An 18,576-nucleotide genomic window follows, 5' to 3' on the forward strand; every position below is an offset into this window, starting at 1 on the left:
ATCACACCGTGTTTATAACTAACATAAGTCATCCACGTTTGTAAATAAAGCTGCTGAATGCACTTGGCTGTCTGATGGCTGCATGATGCAATAATTCAACACAAATACTATTTAATCACGATAAAAACATTTTTAATGTACATAAAAAATGACAAATTGCAAAAAAAACAACTCCATTGGGGCCAGCTGCCAGAACTGCAGACTTGATAACATATATTGTAGATATTAAAGTGGCAATCTTTAAGATTTCAGTCTTGCTTGATTTAAAATTTCTATTTGAGATTTTTCCATTTTGTGTGTGTGTACAATTAAACAGTAGAACAGCATTGTTCAATCACCATTATGTGTATAGCATAGACATTTATTTAAATAAAAAAACTTTGAGATTGCCACTTTAACCATCTTCAAATATACAGTTAGGTACAGAAGAATCAAGATATTTATATTTAACCAAAACGTATTTTTTATGTCATTTACATATCTGTATTGTAAAGGTAAAAATAAAAACAGCCATGGGAAGGGCTTGAAGGATCCATTTGTTTACTCCGTTTCACTTTTGCAAACTGTATTGGCTGCTAATTAACTCCAGGCTTAATTCTCAATCCCTTTAAAAGCTTTAACCTGTCAACCATTCATTTGTTCATTGTAACACTGATAGTATTGTAAAGAGACGTTTGTCAGTAACTGCTCAAAGTAAATATATAGATATAAATATTGCATAACAGTATGTCGTCTCCATTTCAGAAGTCTGCATCCAGAGTGAATTCACAGTCTTTCATGCTCGACATCACCCCAAATCTCTGATACTCTGCTACTCGTTTCTCAAAGAAGTTGGTTTTCCCCTCTAGTGAAATGGACTCCATGAAGTCAAATGGATTTTCAGCTTGGTATACCTTTGATTAAAGAAGAGAAGAAGACTTACATTTTCACACTGTTAGAAACAGCAAACAGAAAATACAATTCATTAACACAACCATTATTAAAGTTATTAAATTACATTTCTTTTGTCAAAAATGATGTAAAGCATTTGTCATTATGGTAATTTTTGCAAAAGATTTTATAGTGGGACTTTAATTCTTCTCAACCCAGGCATCTTCTGCTTTAACGTAACAGCTACAGCTGTATAAAGGGCTTTAATGAGTAATGACCATTCTGCTTTCATTATTTCTATTATATGATAATAACCTTTGCCAGTCCGAGGTCAGCAAGAAGCCGGTCGGCCACAAACTCGATGTACTGCTTCATCAGACAACAGTTGATTCCTATGAGATCCACTGGCAAGGCCTCTGTCAAAAACTCCTGCAACAACGAACATGACGTGTTTATGAACAGAACTGGTATGGGTTATCAAGATTTTGGTCTTTTGGTCTATTGCAATGGGAGTCGATGTAAACAAAGTAAAATAACCATTAAAAAAAGTATAATGTGTCGTGTAGAGTTAAGCATATTCCGTCCAACATTAGCTTACCTGCTCAATGCTAACAGCTTTGGTGATGATGTCCTTCACCCGGTCCTCTGATGGTTTATTCACCAAGTAGCTGTACAGCAGGCAGGCAAAGTTACAGTGCAGGCCCTAGGAAACATCAATATACATGTCAGGGTTAATAAAAAAACACAGCCTAACCTCTCCTCTACACAGGTTTGTCAAACTAAGTTGTCCCAACATAATAGCTACCGCAGTGTTATGCAAGAGCAATGACTTTCTAGATTTCTATGGTGTACTAATGTGTCATGGATAAACTAAACTCACCCCATGGCTCTGATTTCTGATTTGTAGCCTGAGAGCTAACTTAAATCCTAATCCCCGTTTTGCACGCCACTGTAATTTATTCCAGCTGCAGTCAAAATTGGTGGTCCTTTTGACGCATTAAACTACGTGTTTTTATTTGCTTGTGAATTCATCTCACCTCATCCCTGCTAATCAGCTCGTTGGAGTAGGTAAGGCCGGGCATTAATCCTCTCTTCTTGAGCCAATAAATGGCAGCGAATGAGCCAGAGAAGAAGATGCCCTCCACTGCAGCAAAAGCCACAATCCGCTCCCCTGAGGACAAAAAGTGTCAAAACGACTATTAAGAACAGATAATGGAAGTCTTCTCTGGGTGAGAGTTTCTCATTATTATGTGATTTCAAATATGTTTGGATGTTGTATCTCTCTGCACATGTTCTTTTGGTTACTATCGCTTCCAGTAATTGGCATAGAGGTGTGGTTTCACTTTATGAATCCATTCACTTGGACGGTGGGATACAGACAAAGAGGGTGAGCTAGGCTCTGATATTTTCTGTAGACCGTCCAGTACAATTACTGCTTGTAATTCCTTTCGTTTTAAGACACGACATAAAACGCATCTGGACTTGGTATGGATTGTTTGAACGCTGCACACAGTTAAGAGCCTACTTAGCCTCTTAGCGAGTTTTTCCATTTATAGTAGTCGCTACAATCTTCCTCACCAAATGTAGATTTGCTGTCATTTATCCACTGGAGGGCCCAGTCTGCTTTTCGTCTCACACAAGGCATCGTCTGAATGGCATTGAATAAATAGTCCCTGAAACACACAATTAATACAAAATGATTCTTTAGCTATAGACATATAGCACCAGCATAACAAATGCAGTTGCCGAACTAGGAAAAGTACTGACTCTTGCCTTTTTGTTTTTTTGAGACCACACAGTGAATTGAATTTGAACATGTAAAACAAAGTACATATTGTAAAACAATAAAACATGGAGTTCAAATATTTTTTATTAATAGCCAGTGGCCATGGAATTGTTGCCTTCCTCGTCTGTAGGTACATTGAATCTTCATCAAATTAGTTATATAGGAAGAACTTGTCCAAGTATGGTTCTGCACTTGCTCTAAAGGCACCGAGGGACAAAATCTTTACCATCTAACCAGTGCCACTGAGCATCAGAAGGGAGGACTTGACCGAAGAGAGAAGAAAAACTAACCTCTCTTTCAGTTCCCTGATATAAGTATTGATGAGCATACTGTACATCTCTGAATGAACAGTTTCTATGAGGATCTGAAAGCTGTAGAACGAGCGAGCTTCAGGGACCTGAACCTCCTGGTAGAACCTCTGCACCTGTCAGATGAGATGGAAACATCAGTACAAAAAAAATACTTTTATCCCAGCACATTATTCTATTATAAACTATCATCTCATCTCAATCCATTAGTGGCTGTGTTCCATCTCTTTTATTGCACACAACCTCCAAAAACATCTGTTACAGCTGAGTGAAATCCCTCACCAGGTTCTCATTGACGATGCCATCACTTGCAGCAAAGAAGGCTAGGACATGGGAGATGAAGTGTTTCTCCTCAGGTTTCAAACGCTCCCAGTGGGGCAAGTCTTTGGAAAGATCAACCTGAAAGACAACGTCACACCGGTCTGTCTCATAGGTTGGTCAGGTTGTTCCATTGATAACAGGCTGAGGCGGATGACTCTGTTTCTTTTAGTTTTGTTGGTGTTTTTGTGGAGGGCAGCAACATATATAGTACTTTGTGGGAATCATCTTTTTTGTTACGTCATTATTTATTTTACCTCAAATAGGATGAAACTGTTAATTGTGTTTGTATTGTGTTCTCATCAAGGTACATTTGGGCAGTAACACTTCCCCCTTAAACCAACTGGGTAAACACTAAAATGACAATATGTCCTCGGTGCAGAACAGCTGGTACCCACCTCCTCCACCGTCCAGAACGAGGCCTGTGCCTGCTTGTACATCTTCCAGATGTCGGGGTACTGGATGGGGAACACGACGAACCGTCTGGGGTTCTCTCTGAGCAGAGGTTCCTCATCTTTCTCGGACACATTTCGACAGTCTGGGTCTTTATCTTTGAAACCATTCTACAAAGAGCCACGACAGCATACGTAAAGACCATTTCACCTTTCATTATTGCTATTTTATCATGTCTCAACGGATTCTGCCTTCAATTGTATTCAAATGTAAAAGTAAACATCAAAAACAAAGGACATGCCGAATATACATTTATTAATTTAGAGAAGCAATTATAATTGCTAGCGTTTCTATTTCGTCACTTTCTATCAACTGCTTAACACATTTAACATAATTATTATTTTGTATTTTATTTTCTCAACTGCATACCCCAACATCGTCACTGACAGTTAAGCTAGCTAACGTTAGCTTAACGTTACATGAACAGGCAAGGCCACATTTAGAACAGCTCAAATGTTCGTCATTTGTCTTCACTAACTTAAAAAGCATGTAACGTTTAGTTAGACTTTAACTTAAAGCTAACACTAACACGCCTCCATACAAGTTAACTCGTTATGTAGCCAGACGTTACGTATCCTCACAGTAACGTCAGCGTATTGAAACTGCTTACCGACTCTTGAAGGTTATCAGATCGCAAATTCATCACGTTCATGTCCTGAGAAGTCTTAAGTCATTCGGTGTTGAGAATTCGGTTCTTCTTCCAGCTTGTAGTCCGTCTCATGTCATTGTGTGAGTGTGTGAGTGTGTGTGTGTGTGTGAGAGAGAGAGAATGCAGCTGTAGCTTTGTTGGTTAGCCCCATTACACCAGCACCCACACAGAGGAGGTGCAGCGCCTCTAGTGCTCATACACAAGGCCTGCTAGAATACAAAACCTCATTATCAACAATGTAAAATAACAGAAGTCCTCCTCATGCTGTAACCCAATCACTTCACCTCTACTCATCATACTGCAGTCTTTGTCATGAGCACAATGAGTAAAACAAGAAAATACAGCCAGAAGTTCAGACTGAAATTATTTTATTGGAATAGAATGCAATTTGACATATGCATTACAATTAGTATGTTTATAGATGTATCGTAAACATGGAGGAACTATTGCATATAATCCCTGGTATTTTCAATGACAGCTTAACCATAGTATGAATTCTATGTGTGTTAACCAATAAAAATCAGATCGCTATGCTGGTATGTTGTGTATCCCCAACCGGAACACATCATTTGTGCAGACCCATGTGGGTGGCATGCTCTTCAGCATAAACACCTGATGAAAGGCCATTGGTGGATCATCGTCTACCTGTTGCAGAAAAAATATCCGTGATGATTACTGATTACTTCAGCTGTGATGTACGCTAAAGCAGAAATGTACTATACATACATCACACAGGGTTTATTTAAAAAAAAAATAAAATAAAATATGTTATCATACATGTAATATTCAAAGTAAAAATGCTTTGAGACAATTAGCAATGACAGCCAGTTGCAGTTATAGCAGTTATCCAGGACGGTCAATGTTGGGCTCAATGAAGCCAGGTAACCCAAACAGAGCCAGACTGAGTTTGTGCCAAAATGTTCCAGCTTACCTTCAACTGTCCAAACACCATGATGAAGATAGAACTATCTAGAGTGGGTTGGAAGTCTTGTTCTGTGATAATGTGCTTAATAGACTTAAATGGCAAACTCTGTGGATTGGAAACGATAGCATTTATTAATAAAATGTACCATAACACACACGTGCATACACAAACACACACAGATAGGAAGCTGCCCGTAAATGGCTCTGCTACTTTTTTTCTGTTACTACTAACCTGTAGTACTTTAAAATATATATATTGTAGATTGTGATAAATATAAATAGAGTAAGAAGAGATACTTACCGCCAATTTGCCAGAGATGGCTTCTTTCCCCGGAAAAACTGAACCCTCCCACGTCAAACAGGCATCAGCACTCTAAGAAAAAAGCATGATGACATTAAGTACATGAAAGGCAATGTAGAGTTCTCATCCAAAAAAACACTGAAGGCACGTGACCAAAAACAAGACGGCAATGTTGATAGAAATATAAAAAAGGTCCACACACTGTGGCTAACTGACGTGCAATAAATCAGTACATCCAACAAGTGAGGTTTCAAGCTAATGCAGTCTTTATTTACAACACACACACACACACACACACACACACACACACACACACACACACACACTTTTCACAACAGTAACTTCAACTGTGGTTATCAAGTGTGATGAAATTTGGTTCGTTAGTGTTGACACCACATGCTGAAGTATAATAAAAAACTGGCAATCATTAAATGGACACTGAAAAAAAACAACCTTACATATAAGTTACCCAGAGTTGTCCTGTTGGTGTTGTCAAACTGGTTATAATATTCTTGGACAAAGCTCTCTCCAATCTTTTGCCATATTTCTTTCTCGCAGGCCATCTGTGAAGCTTTGGATCTGTGAAAGAGAAGAGTCTCGTCAAAGTTGCAGTAGGCTGCAGACTATTCACTGAACTCATGTAGACACACAACATTGGGGAAGGAAGCATAGGGATCGGATTCATTATTATTATTAATTTGTGGGGAGCAGACCATGAGACGATCAAGTTAAAAGATCAATTTGTGTAAAAGCACCGCCTACTGACCAATCAAAGCTCGGTAAGTGGATCGTTAGATAACGTTACCCAAATACAAAGAAGTTAAATTCATAATCCAGATTAAAAGCAACACAGTTTAAACTGCTAAAAGAAAAAAAAATGATACATGGGTGTAATCCGATACATGGGTGTAACCCGTTTAATTAATATGTTGCTTAGATGTCTTCTTATGGCATGCATGACCCAATGCATGATGGGAAATGCCTGGCTGTCTCCGGATCAAAGAGCTGATTGGCTCTTAGATTTGACAACAAACACCACGTTTTGTAGCAAATCCAAATTTTCTGTGTAATTGCAATATTTAACGCTCAATTGTTGGCTATTAGTCGCATGTTGTGCGATGAAGGTTTAATCTAAAAACATATTGTGTGATTGATGATAATAATAATAATAATAATAATAATAATAATAATAATAATAATTAAGCTGCAAGCAGCATTGATCGGGCCCTCGCAACTTCACGCACGTCGAGGGTACTGACAGGACTCTGGTTGACGCGGCCATGCATTTCTGTGACCATCATACATTGCGTGCACGAGTTAAACAGTATTTCCTGGTACTGGCAGGACTCTGGTTGACGCGGCCATGCATTTCTGTGACAATCATAAACTGCGTGCACGAGTTAAACTATATTTCCTGCCTCAACCAGCAGCGTAGCAAGATCATGTTGCCAGGTCTTAAGCCTCAAATGTTTTGAGTGTACCTCCGATACAATCATAAATGTAAGCCTGTTAAGATCATTAAGAAAATGAATATGTGTGAATGTGTTTCAGTGTTTATAAAATAACAGACTGTCAGTTTACTGGGATGGGGTTCAACTCCCTGCAGTGTCCTGCTGATTGTATTTGAACTTACATGAAAGTTAACAGAACAGTATTGTCATTTGCTTTTACTTTAACACTTTAATTTAACACTATTTTCATTTTAAGCTCTTCTATAACTTTAGATTGTAGTGTGAAGCATTCATTGTAACATTTAACGTGATTTTCATGTAGAAGCTCTGGACAGTTAATTTATACTAATGCCCACTGACATGGTTTGAGAACCACTGTTGTCTAACTTTTGCTCTCCAAGCATCTTAGTTTGCACATATTTAGATCAGAGAAGTCTTTTTCTCATGGTGTGCCCATGAACCCTTTAAATAAATTCAGTGTTTGGGCTGCTGTGATTAAAGAATCCTGCTTACTTCTGTGGTTGCCAGTAGGTGCTGCTATGACTATGAGTTAATATCGGCATGCAAAAGTCCTAAAATCATGACGGTAATCAAGCATGTCAAGTTTGGGACAGTTTTGTCAAAGTACAGTTGAGTTACAACAGCTTGGTGGATGATGGCGAACCATGTAAAATGGCCGCTACACCAAGTCCATGTTGTTTGATGAAACCTCAAGCTTTTAGTAACTTTTAATCACTACGGTCTTTAGATTGTTCTGACCAAATTCTAAGTTGATCGGATTAATTCCCTAGGAGGAGTTCGTAGTACAGCACATGGAAATGGAAAAAAACAGGAGAAATTCATACAAAATTCAAAATGGCTGACTTCCGGTTGGGTTTAGAGCATGAACCCCTAGACTTTTTGTTAAGTCTACATGTGATACATCTGCTTACCAAATTTTATACAGCTAGGTGAAACGTACTGCGAGGGCTGCATCGGCAAAAAATTGTAGGGGGCGCTATTGAGCCAACTTGCCGCTCTGAAGCATTAAAATCACATCAGATAACTACATTCAGGATTTTAAATGTGTTTGACAAGTTTGGTTACGTTTTGAGCATTTTTAGCCCCTCAAAAACACTTTTGTTTTTCGTGGCGAAGAATGCGTCGCCACGGCAACGGCCTTTCACGAAACAACAACCTTTTAGTAACTTTTCATCACAAAGATCTTTAGATTGTACTGACCAAATTTGAAGTTGATTTGATTAATTCCCTAGAAGGAGTTCGTTAAAGTAGAGCGCCTGGAAATTGAAAAAACGACACTAGAAATTCATACAAAATTCAAAATGGCTGACTTCCGGTTGGGTTTAGGGCATGGCCCCAACATACTTTTATTTAAGTCCACATGTGATACATATTCCTACCAAATTTCATACATCTAGGTCTAACGTACTGCGAGGGCTGCTTTGTCGAAATATTGTAGGGGGCGCTATTGAGCCGACTCTCCACTCTAGAGCAATAGAACCATAACATGTAACTAAACTTTTGGCTTTAAATCTGTGTGCCAAGTTTGCTTGTTTCAAGCATTTTTAGCCCCTCAAAAGCATCTTCGTTTTTCACGGCGAAGACTGCGTCGCCACGGCAACGGCGTTTGACGAAACATCAAAAGCTTCATGAACTGGCATTATGAACTTCTTATATTTGTGTGGAACTAATTTGATGTTCATCAGATTTATCTACTAAGAGAAACATGCCAAAGTATAGAGACTTTTACTTCCTGTTACCAGTAGGTGGCGCTATGACTATTATACAAAATTGTTCTGTAGATGTCTTCAGGACCAGAGACTCATCAAACATGGGAAATCTGGTAAAGGTCTGATGATGCGGAGTCGAGTTACATCAGTTTATTTGTTCACGGCGAAGGATCGAAATTCGCAGAGCCGCCACGTCGCCACGCTTCGACAACTTCCTACAATTTTCACAATGAAGCATTATCAAGGTCTTAAAGCTTTTGTGACAAAATTTGAGAGGGATCCAATTAATCTGTGAGCAGTAGGGTGTCAAAGTACACAACCTATGACCTCCTGTTGCCACTACGTGGCGCTATTACTATGATTCAAAATTGTCATATACATGTGTTCAGGGTCAGGATGTTATGACATATGACATCTCTAGGAGGAGTTCGTTAAAGTACGGCGCCTTGAAACGGTCCAAAAACGTCATAAAATTCAAAATGGCCGACTTCCTGTTTGGTTTAGGATATACCTCCTTTTGACTTTTTTGTACGTCCCATCACGTTCCACATACCTACCAAATTTCATACAGCTAGGTGAAACCCAAAGTTGGGGCTACTCTGTAGGGGGCGCTATCGAGCCAAAATGTCATGCCGCAGCTGGACACCCCAATAATACTGGAATTTTCACCACGATTGAATTTTGTGCCAAATTTAAAAAGATTCCCAGTATCCCAAGCACCTCCTTTTTGCGATGAAACTGGTACGATAATAATAATAATAATAATAATAATAATAATAATAATAATAATAATAATAAAAAACATTTGAATAACAATAGGTCCTCCGCTCCGACTACGTCGGTGCTCGGGCCCTAATAATAATAATAATAATAATAATAATAATAATAATAAAGCGTTTGTATACAACATATCAAAACGAGCAGCAAAGTGTTTCACAGGCAGACATAAAAAGAACAAAATATAACATACAATACACGCACATTTCCACATAAATATATATATATATATTTATAAATACACATGAATAAATCCGAACGAAGTCTGCAAACTACAAGTAGCCTACAGATCTAACAGCAAGTAACCGTTTCTGTGACTTGACAGCAGGTTCAACGCCCCCTACTGCTGCCGCCTGCTCTCGTCTACTTTCCAGGCGAGGCGCATTCATCGGGAACGAGCCTAGTTATTCAGATCAAACCTCAACTTGAACAAAAAGTGCTTTGACATTTAAGTTAATTACATTTATATGAGCCGTCCTTCCTGCTGAGGGATATAGCTGCGAATAAACACCAGGAAACACGTTTGACCTTCTTTAAGTTTTTTTCTCCATCGGTTGCAACAACAGATACAACAGATGTGAACTAGTCAGAACATCTCGAGGTGTAACAGAAGTAAACATTTGGCCAAAGTCACGTCAATTGTAATGTCAACGGGCGCTCGATAAAGATTAGAAAAAAAACGTGTCCACTGTTGAGCATGGCGAAGCGTTACAGGTACATCATGGCTAACGTTAGCGCACAGATCTGCGATTACTCGTCTCAACAAAAACATGTTATCACAACTTGTTGTTGGGAAGCTTTACTTAAACAATATTTTTACCGTGTCCGTAAGTTTCAGCTTACTTTTTCAATCCGCTGCATGAAGATGGATCCAATCGAGGCTGCTGGAGTTCCCGCTTCCTCTCCTTCTTTTCAGCCTGTTGGCGGACTACAAACCAACGTTTAAGATGCATACCGCCACCTACTGTACCGGAGTGTGCAGCGACATGACTTTATGACAATTGTCATTTAAATACAATAATATTGTTATTATTATGAATAAAATAAATTACAATTTCAAAAAAGAAAAGAAATACTTAATATAGAAGTTATATTCTGGATATTAAACCTGTTCCAAATAAAATAAAACCCTTTTAACCTGAACTTGTTTGTCCCCTACCTCTAACAGTTCTTTGATCCTCCACTCCCTTCCTAAAGCTACCACCAGTCTCTCTTTCCACACTGAACTTCCTCCACTCTATCAGCACATGCTCAACAGTTTATTTACAGTTGCATATCTCACATGTATCCAACACTGTCTTTGTGTATAACAACGTGTCATAGTCCTGTATAACCTGACCTTAATCTACAGAAAGTAACATCTTCTTTTCTACATTTACTTCCATCATCACTCTGACTGACATCTGAATTTTGTTGTAGTTTCTATCCTTATTGTCATATTCCAAATTTCCGCGCTGTATTACTGATTTTGCTTCTGACCTCCCAAAACAAATTTCTAAAATATCATTCTGCAACCTCATTTCCATCCATTCCTAATTGTTGTATGTTTAGTAATGACAAATAAACTTCAGTTAAACGATACTCTTGTATTGTTTGACCGGATTGTATACTTTGTATTGCAGCTGCAGAATCTGAACATAAAACTACTTTCATTGGTTTAACCTCCTCCACCCACTGAAGACTGTTGATTACTGCTGTCAGTTCGGCTGTGTACACTGATAACCTGTTTGAAATTATCCAGTGTGATAGTGCTAACTTATAGTTCTCCTCAGATGTAATGGCAGTTATCTGGATTCCACCAGCAATGCATTAATGGGTTTTTGACTGCTCCCTAAGTCGTATGGCTCTGTATTGTAGTCTATCTAATTTTTCAAGCTTACTTTTTGCTGCTGCTTCGTACACCATGCAACCATAAACCATAGAAGTTCTCATCAAAGCCCTGAATGAATGTAGCAATGCTTCGTCAGCTCCCCATTCCCGCTTCTTCGGAGATATGACAAACCAATGTCAAATTTTAATTGTTGCTCTGCAAGGAGCTTTTCCTCACTGATTTGTCCCATCTCCAACAAGCCCAACACCCTGAGCCTGATACAGATGGTTTATGTTAGTGTTGTCAAACCCAGAAAAGGAGGCGGGATTTGTATGCAGACTAAAAGCAAATCTGCCTGAAAAACTGAACTCAGGGCTCAAAGAATCAAACCATTTTAACTTGTCTCAAATTAGTCTTTAATGGTTATTAAAAAACAGATACCAAATTTAACCTGTAAATGAAACATCGTTATTCCTAACTATTTTGGCAAATAAAGAATCAAATAACTCATAGGTATCGTCTCCCATGAACGAGGTCCAAGCAACCTCCAGTTATTGTTACAAAACTCCAAGCCTGGCCCAAACTTCCATCATGAACTATAAACTAACAACTGTAGTGTGCTTTTATTGAAAAGGTGCTATCAAATATGTAGCCCCATATCAATGAGGCAACTGTCATCCATAGACAGTAACTCAGGCTAGCAATAAAGCAAATATTTTGAAAATGGAAGACATTATATGCTTAACTGGATGAGATCCATATTGCTCGGGGAGAGTGATGAGACATTAGAAATACAGATTAATTAATTAATTAACAGCGTGCACGTTTTTACAAACACAAGTAACAGGAATGTAATTTATAAAAAACAAAGCTGGGTTATTTTTTATGCAATACATCTCAAGATCTTCACAATTCCTTCTGATGTACCTTGTTTATGGCGTCATATTGGCGAGCGGGATGACTTTGTCCTCCTGGCTTGTCACAAATTGGACATCTGACATTGTTGACAGAGATAGGACCCATTTAGGCACTTTTTAAAATCATTTAGCTACAGTTCAGTGCTCTTACTGCCAGGAAAATGACACTCAAAAATGCAGTCGTCCCGCACTCGACTTTCAGTGACTTGTTCAGAAAAGGCTGCTATTGCTTCATTTGAGGCCGCTGCACCAATAGATCCTCTTGCAATGGACGGCAGTAAAAGTTGTCTCTACAGTTTCACCCAACAGGCCTCTGAGGTTAGAACCACGTGATGTGTTGAATGTTTTAGCGTGTCACTGCTCTGGCTGGGATGTGAAATAATCGTCCGTCTGGAACACGCTGGGGATCTCTTGACGCTGATGTGGTGCTGGTCTCTTTGGGCTGGCCGGTTTCTGTGAGTGAGGAGACAAGAAATGAATCCTAATTATCCAATAGCACTGCCTGGAGTAGATTTACAACAACTTTTGTGTAGGATTTTAAATGTTTACTGGAAAAGGGTATCTGTTTCACACCATAATCCACTGGTTATTTCGACTACATGAAGGCGCGCTCACGTTTAAGAAGCCCGGTACACTCATTGTGCGGAAGATCTTCTTGAAAGCACCCGGGAGTGTTCCTAGTTCTCCCTCTGCCTGCGTGACCTGCTCCTCCATTGCATTGACGTTGGCCCCCACCATCTTCACAAAGGCCTGCAGACACACCAGAATAATATTAATATATAAAAAAATTTGGATTGATTGTATCCTCATTAGTTACTCAGTGGGTATGAAACATTATTAGGATTTGAAAACAGGAACATACTGCACTTCCATTATTGGAAGTGCAAATGTTCAGCTAATGACGATTATCTTGTTCATAATATCTCCGTTTTCTCTTGTGAAGAGAATATTTTTCTCAGTCAATTATCACTAAAACACAAATTCTGTTTATACCATGTTACATCATAGGTTTTATGGTTCATTCATTGCAGAATCCTTGATCTAGTGTGCATTACAAAAACACCAAACTAAATGTTTTTGTAGTTTTATTGACCTAGTATTCAATCTTGCAAAATAAAAATGAAAGCATCACTTACCTCTAACTTATCAATTCTTCTGTATATTTGTCTCATTTCATCCGACTTCTGCTGGATTTGAGGTAGGTTTTCATTCACTATCTGGGAGGTATCATTACGGATCTATAGGGAAAAAACACAAAAGGATGCGAGAGACAAATATGCATATTAATAAATAAAAATGAGATGCAGTGCATTCATAAGATTTATCAGTGTCATAGTCTGACTTGGCTTACCATATCCAGCATTCCAACAAACTCATCTACCCTCGTCAGCATTTCTTCCAAGCTCTTGTCCAAGCACAGTATCTAGAGGAGAAATCGTGAAAAAGAAAAGTCACGAAAACTATGTAGAAACCATAGCTACTGAAAATACACCAAATTAACTGAGCCAGCTTTGGACTTGTGTGACAGTTACTGTGCATTTTAACACCAGTTCCAGCTGGAATTCAATAAAAAGCCTTTAAATTGAGACCACAGGGCCAAAACAAGGTACCACGCATTTCCAGTTATTGACAGCTCAGGAGTGACAGCAATTTGGTCAGTCTACAAAAACGAGACAACTGTCTCCTTAAGCTGAAGACATGAACTTTTTGGTGTTGACATTGTTATCAACCGACTGTCAGCTCGACAATTTGTGTTCATCTTAATTGGTTTCATTTGAACGTCACATGACTTGGACTCATGTAAGTCGGTCTTGAGTCATGACTCCAGTTTCTCGTGACTTCACTTTTGACCTGAAAGTCCTTGACAAAGAGTATCAAATCTGCTTTTTCCTGAAAACTGATTTACTTTAAATCACTCTGACAGCAACAAATCACACCGTGTTAACAGGAGCAAAACATGACAGCACATATTATTACATTTACACAGAAAGACTCTGCTGTGCGTTCAACCAAAAAAAAGGGAGGAAACATGCAAAATATCCATCTGAGCGAGATAACACGATGACATCATCTGCGTTACTTCTTTTTTAATCTTTGCCAACTCGCTCCAGCATAACATAGTCGACCTCTCTCTAGTTTCACCGACTGAGTAGCACTGAACTTCACGGAATACCCCTATAAACTCCCCTTAATGTTGTCTAGTTTAAGATAAGATAATCCTTTTATTAGTCTTGCAGCGGGGACATTTACAGGATTACAGCAGCATATAGTATTGTGCAAATAAGAGACATAGTAAAAAACAAGATCAAAACAAGTATTATAAATAAGTAAATAATAAATAAAACTAATATCAACAAAAAAAGTAAAAAAATCCACAATAACTTGTGTAACCGTGTATTTATAGTGCACATACCTTTAGTGTTGTGTGGTCTACACAACACTAGGAGTAAATACAAACTTTAGCACTTGGGACTTAACAGTTTGGACTTGGGACTTAACCAAACACTTATTTGAGAGACACTGACTGTCCCATCTCTGCCATGAAGTCTCCACATCCCAGTAACCAATCATGTCATCTCTTCAGTCGTCGGTCCATACCTGCACTGCTAGTTACCTGAAGCAATAAATTAGCCAAGTACACTGCAGTGATACAAGTGTGTGCTACGTTAACGTTACTTCGTAAACTAAGAGCTGACCATGAGCACAAACCTCTTCTCCAGCCGTCGCCTTGATGTAGGAGGAGTAGCTGAGGGCGGTGTGTCTCAGGACCTCGTCGTCCTGCTCCGGGTACTGCTGGTCGGGTGTCCCAGGCTCCGCTGCCTCGCTGAGACTCGGGCTTTCAGGAATAACGTTGGCGGCTGCGCCAAAGCTGGGGCTCTGCGACACGGTGCCGCTGCTGAGGATCTCGCTCACCATGGACAAGCTGCTCGCACTTTGCGACACGATGCCGCTGTCTCGACTTATCTCCGCGCTGGACTCCTCCAGGGGAGACAGAAGGCCCACCCTGTCAACCCGATGATGGTCCATGTCGCCTTGTCTTTCTGATCTACTGCCGTGTTTTGCCCTGTCAACTGACTGGATCACGTGTATTGCTCGGCCGATGGTGACTCGTAAGGGTCAAAATAGTGCAGCGCGAACAAAACAGAAGCAAACTTTTACTCTTTGTCCCGATTTCATATAAATATTCGAATACATGTATTGATTGAAGTCAAAGTAAATACAAAGCACAAACCCTAAAGCAAATGGAACACAGATCGATGATCTATGACATCTGCAGTTGGGATGTGTTATCAAAGAAAATGGTTTGAAGCAAAGCCTTGTTTTTACAAAATTATTGTCAGATCAATAATAAGATGCAGATGTCAGTATTTTGTGACACTGCATTTGCATTGCCTGTATTGTACATTTCATGACATGCTCAGAATTACTGCATGGAAATGGACTACTATGCAGAGCCATTAACTATGGCATTGGTTAAAGTTTCTCACACCTTTCAACATACTAATTGTCAAATATAATTGATCCGTTTATTTGGAGAGAAGATGCAGCAATGAATCTGAATCCCCCCTCAAAATAAAATATACATTTGAACATGGTCAGGTGATCCCACTCGAGTATTTTTTGCACATCAAATTTGGAATTTCATTATTTTTGATGTTCTTTTAGAATGTAACCTTTAACATGACTTTGTCAGGTTTAATCATTCTACACTTGAAACTCAAATTGCCAGCTGACCATCTGTGTCACATGTGAGCACAGCATAGTTATTGTTTCATTCATCAGTGCTAAAACTGTTTCTATTGAGAAGGACCTACTGCATGTGCATGTCTTCTGCTATTTACTTTTATACTTTATAAGTAGGTTGCCCATGATTTAAAGTTTCTGTTAAAGACACTGATAGCAAAGACTGACAGTGTGACATGCAGGAGTTGGGCTCAACCAATACACTGAAATCAGCTGCTGATTGGTGTTGCAGACCACAGCCAAAGCAGACCAGTTGGTGTCAATGATCTGTTAGTTGTTTGAGCAGTGGGGCATCTTAAGTAAACGCAGCAAACAAACATTCATTAGCAGAGAGGTGAAAGGCGTTTGCTGCTGCTGGCGTGCCTCTGACCGAGGACAAAGCTGCTGCATGTCCATGTTGAATAGCTGGGATGATGATTAAGGCTACATCCATACATTCAAACGAAAACGATCTCCGTCCACACAGCGTTTCAGCCATCGTTTCCGAAATGATCGCCGTCCATACTACACGCCTGGAAACGAATATCTTGTGACTCTCCACGTACACCGGGCATGCGCCGATGTAAACAGGAAGTAGATTGTCGTATTTTGTAACTAAGCAACCAGAGTAATAAAGTAGTCTTTAATGATCGTAAGTACGTGTTTGATACTTAAGATCTTCTCTCAAATCTTCCTCTATGAACTCAAACAGATACAGTTCGTGGAAAGTTTAATACGTTTTATTTTTCAGACTTAACTTTAGTTACAGCCCTCTCTCTCTTTCTCTCTCTCTCTCTCTCTCTCTCTCTCTCTCCTCTCTCTCTCTCTCTCTCTCTCTCTCTCTCTCTCTCTCTCTCTCTCTCTCTCTCTCTCTCTCTCTCTCTCTCACGCCGCTCACTGATCGCTACAATAACAGCTGTTTCCTCCGCAGACATGCAGACTTTAACTGGACAACAGTTGCTAGTAAAGACAACAAGGTCAGCAATGCCTGTAATCAGTTGTCTGCGTTAAATTAACCTGGTAGTCGATCGCGGGTGTCTACGTCGTTTCCAAACTTATGCGTTTCCGTCCGTCCACACGAATACGCTACCTGGAGTTTTCAAAGTTATCCGGCTTCGGGATCGTTTCTAAACTCCTCCGTTTATGGTGCTCGAAAACGCCGGCGTAGTGTGGACGCTCAGTGTAACCATAGCAAAACATATGCGTTTCCAAACGAAAACAGAGTAATGTGGATGTACTCTAAGACTGGCTGTGTCTGAACAAGGGAAATCAATCTTCCGATATTCTGTCTTCACCATATGATGTACAGAGCACATTATATTGTGCCGTACCTTGACCTATGAATCCTACCCAACTTGACTACTGTCTTCAACAGGCATGACCTTGCAACAAACTGGAGATTTACATTACCGGAATAAGGTTAAAGGTACAATGAAAAGTGCTCTAAAGTTCAACTTTGAACAGTCATATTATCAATAATCAGTGTTTTGTGTAGTTTGTTGTAGTCACTGAAATTAAAATATCTTTACACGTTTACTGTAGAACGGTGATAACACTACTAGTAATTTTCAGTCACACCCCTTTACGACATGTTTTGTGGTTATGCATTCCTCGTATACAGACGCTGCTGTCATAATGATTTGCTTTGTTGACTGTCAGCAGTGAGTATGGAGAAAAGCCTCTGACTTTAGTTTCTGAGGGGCTTATACCAAAACTTGACGTTTTGTGTTTTCATGCTAAAACCCTGTCAAGCTGGAAATATCTCAGGATGTAACATTGTTTTTGTATTTCCTTTAAACCCGCATCTCCTGTATGTTTAGTAGACAAAGTGTTTCTTTGCTACAAATGTTTGATGAAACAAACCAAATTATGGCAAATTTATGCATAAAGTGATGATACAGTATTAAGAATGATGCTAATCTAAGACTAATTCAATCACAAAAACTTTCATCCGTCTTAAACCTTGTGTTTTTTCTTTTATTTTATATATATATATATATATATCTCAATATATATATATATATATATATATATATATCTCAATATATATATATATATCTCAATATATATATATATATATATATATATATATATATCTCAATATATATATATATATATATATATATATATATATATATCTCAATATATATATATATATATATATATATATATATATATATATATATATATCTCAATATATATATATATATATATATATATATATATATATATATATATCTCAATATATATATATATATATATATATATATATATATATATATATATATATATATATATATATATATATATATATATATATATATATATATATATATATATATATATATCTCAATATATATATATATATATATATATATATATATATATCTCTCAATGAATCTGTTCAGTCTTCAAAAACCAAGAGAACATTTTTGTTTTAACGGTAAAAGAAACCACTATAGCTCTAGCACTTGATGGCTATAGAGTTGTTGGACCTCCAAAACTAAAACCATTAACCATAAATATAACTGCTGAACCAAACATCACATTTCTAGTTCG

General features: G+C 38.4%; 3 protein-coding genes across 4 annotated transcripts; all 3 read right to left on the reverse strand.

The window, feature by feature from the left end:
* Nucleotides 1-105: 105 nt before the first annotated feature.
* Nucleotides 106-4,553, reverse strand: rrm2b (ribonucleotide reductase M2 b). Its single transcript, XM_068728447.1, has 9 exons — nt 4,346-4,553; nt 3,681-3,845; nt 3,247-3,363; nt 2,947-3,080; nt 2,449-2,543; nt 1,908-2,041; nt 1,469-1,573; nt 1,186-1,299; nt 106-893 (listed from the first exon to the last, which is right to left on the reverse strand). The coding sequence occupies exons 1-9, from the start codon at nt 4,385-4,387 to the stop codon at nt 741-743; spliced, it is 1,059 nt and encodes a 352-aa protein (XP_068584548.1). The 5' UTR covers nt 4,388-4,553; the 3' UTR covers nt 106-740.
* Nucleotides 4,554-4,735: 182 nt separating this feature from the next.
* On the reverse strand, nt 4,736-10,487 carry LOC137886196 (nuclear transport factor 2-like). 2 transcript variants are annotated; one of them, XM_068728530.1, is made up of 5 exons: nt 10,411-10,487; nt 6,068-6,188; nt 5,610-5,681; nt 5,316-5,414; nt 4,736-5,029 (listed from the first exon to the last, which is right to left on the reverse strand). In XM_068728530.1, the coding sequence occupies exons 2-5, from the start codon at nt 6,170-6,172 to the stop codon at nt 4,913-4,915; spliced, it is 393 nt and encodes a 130-aa protein (XP_068584631.1). In that variant the 5' UTR covers nt 6,173-6,188; nt 10,411-10,487; the 3' UTR covers nt 4,736-4,912. The 2 variants fall into 2 exon arrangements, with proteins under 2 accessions (XP_068584631.1, XP_068584632.1); XM_068728531.1 differs by having other exon boundaries at nt 10,388-10,477.
* Nucleotides 10,488-11,775: 1,288 nt separating this feature from the next.
* Nucleotides 11,776-15,375, reverse strand: bloc1s4 (biogenesis of lysosomal organelles complex-1, subunit 4, cappuccino). The gene is made up of 5 exons (XM_068728682.1): nt 15,004-15,375; nt 13,646-13,717; nt 13,431-13,532; nt 12,910-13,044; nt 11,776-12,747 (listed from the first exon to the last, which is right to left on the reverse strand). Exons 1-5 carry the CDS (start codon nt 15,319-15,321, stop codon nt 12,649-12,651), a joined length of 726 nt encoding a protein of 241 aa, XP_068584783.1. The 5' UTR covers nt 15,322-15,375; the 3' UTR covers nt 11,776-12,648.
* Between the last annotated feature and the right edge of the window lie 3,201 nt (nt 15,376-18,576).

The sequence above is a fragment of the Cebidichthys violaceus genome, unplaced genomic scaffold (genome assembly GCF_023349555.1).
Source record: "Cebidichthys violaceus isolate CVI_PGR_0920_01 unplaced genomic scaffold, fCebVio1.0.p SCAF_42, whole genome shotgun sequence".
Taxonomy (NCBI): Eukaryota; Metazoa; Chordata; class Actinopteri; order Perciformes; family Stichaeidae; genus Cebidichthys; species Cebidichthys violaceus.

Coding starts and splice junctions, on each gene's coding strand:
- rrm2b (XM_068728447.1), bottom strand. CDS start 4,387: ATGAACGTGATGAATTTGCGATCTGATAACCTTCAAGAGTCG. Junction 2,544..2,946: donor ATCAGGGAACTGAAAGAGAG/GTTAGTTTTTCT, acceptor TGTGTGTTTCAG/GGACTATTTATTCAATGCCA. Junction 894..1,185: donor CTGACCTCGGACTGGCAAAG/GTTATTATCATA, acceptor CTTTAATCAAAG/GTATACCAAGCTGAAAATCC.
- LOC137886196 (XM_068728530.1), bottom strand. CDS start 6,172: ATGGCCTGCGAGAAAGAAATATGGCAAAAGATTGGAGAGAGCTTTGTC. Junction 5,682..6,067: donor CAACTCTGGGTAACTTATAT/GTAAGGTTGTTT, acceptor CTTTTTTCTTAG/AGTGCTGATGCCTGTTTGAC. Junction 5,415..5,609: donor CCATCTCTGGCAAATTGGCG/GTAAGTATCTCT, acceptor TCCAATCCACAG/AGTTTGCCATTTAAGTCTAT.
- bloc1s4 (XM_068728682.1), bottom strand. CDS start 15,321: ATGGACCATCATCGGGTTGACAGGGTGGGCCTTCTGTCTCCCCTGGAG. Junction 13,533..13,645: donor TTGTTGGAATGCTGGATATG/GTAAGCCAAGTC, acceptor TTTTCCCTATAG/ATCCGTAATGATACCTCCCA. Junction 12,748..12,909: donor GTGTACCGGGCTTCTTAAAC/GTGAGCGCGCCT, acceptor CCTCACTCACAG/AAACCGGCCAGCCCAAAGAG.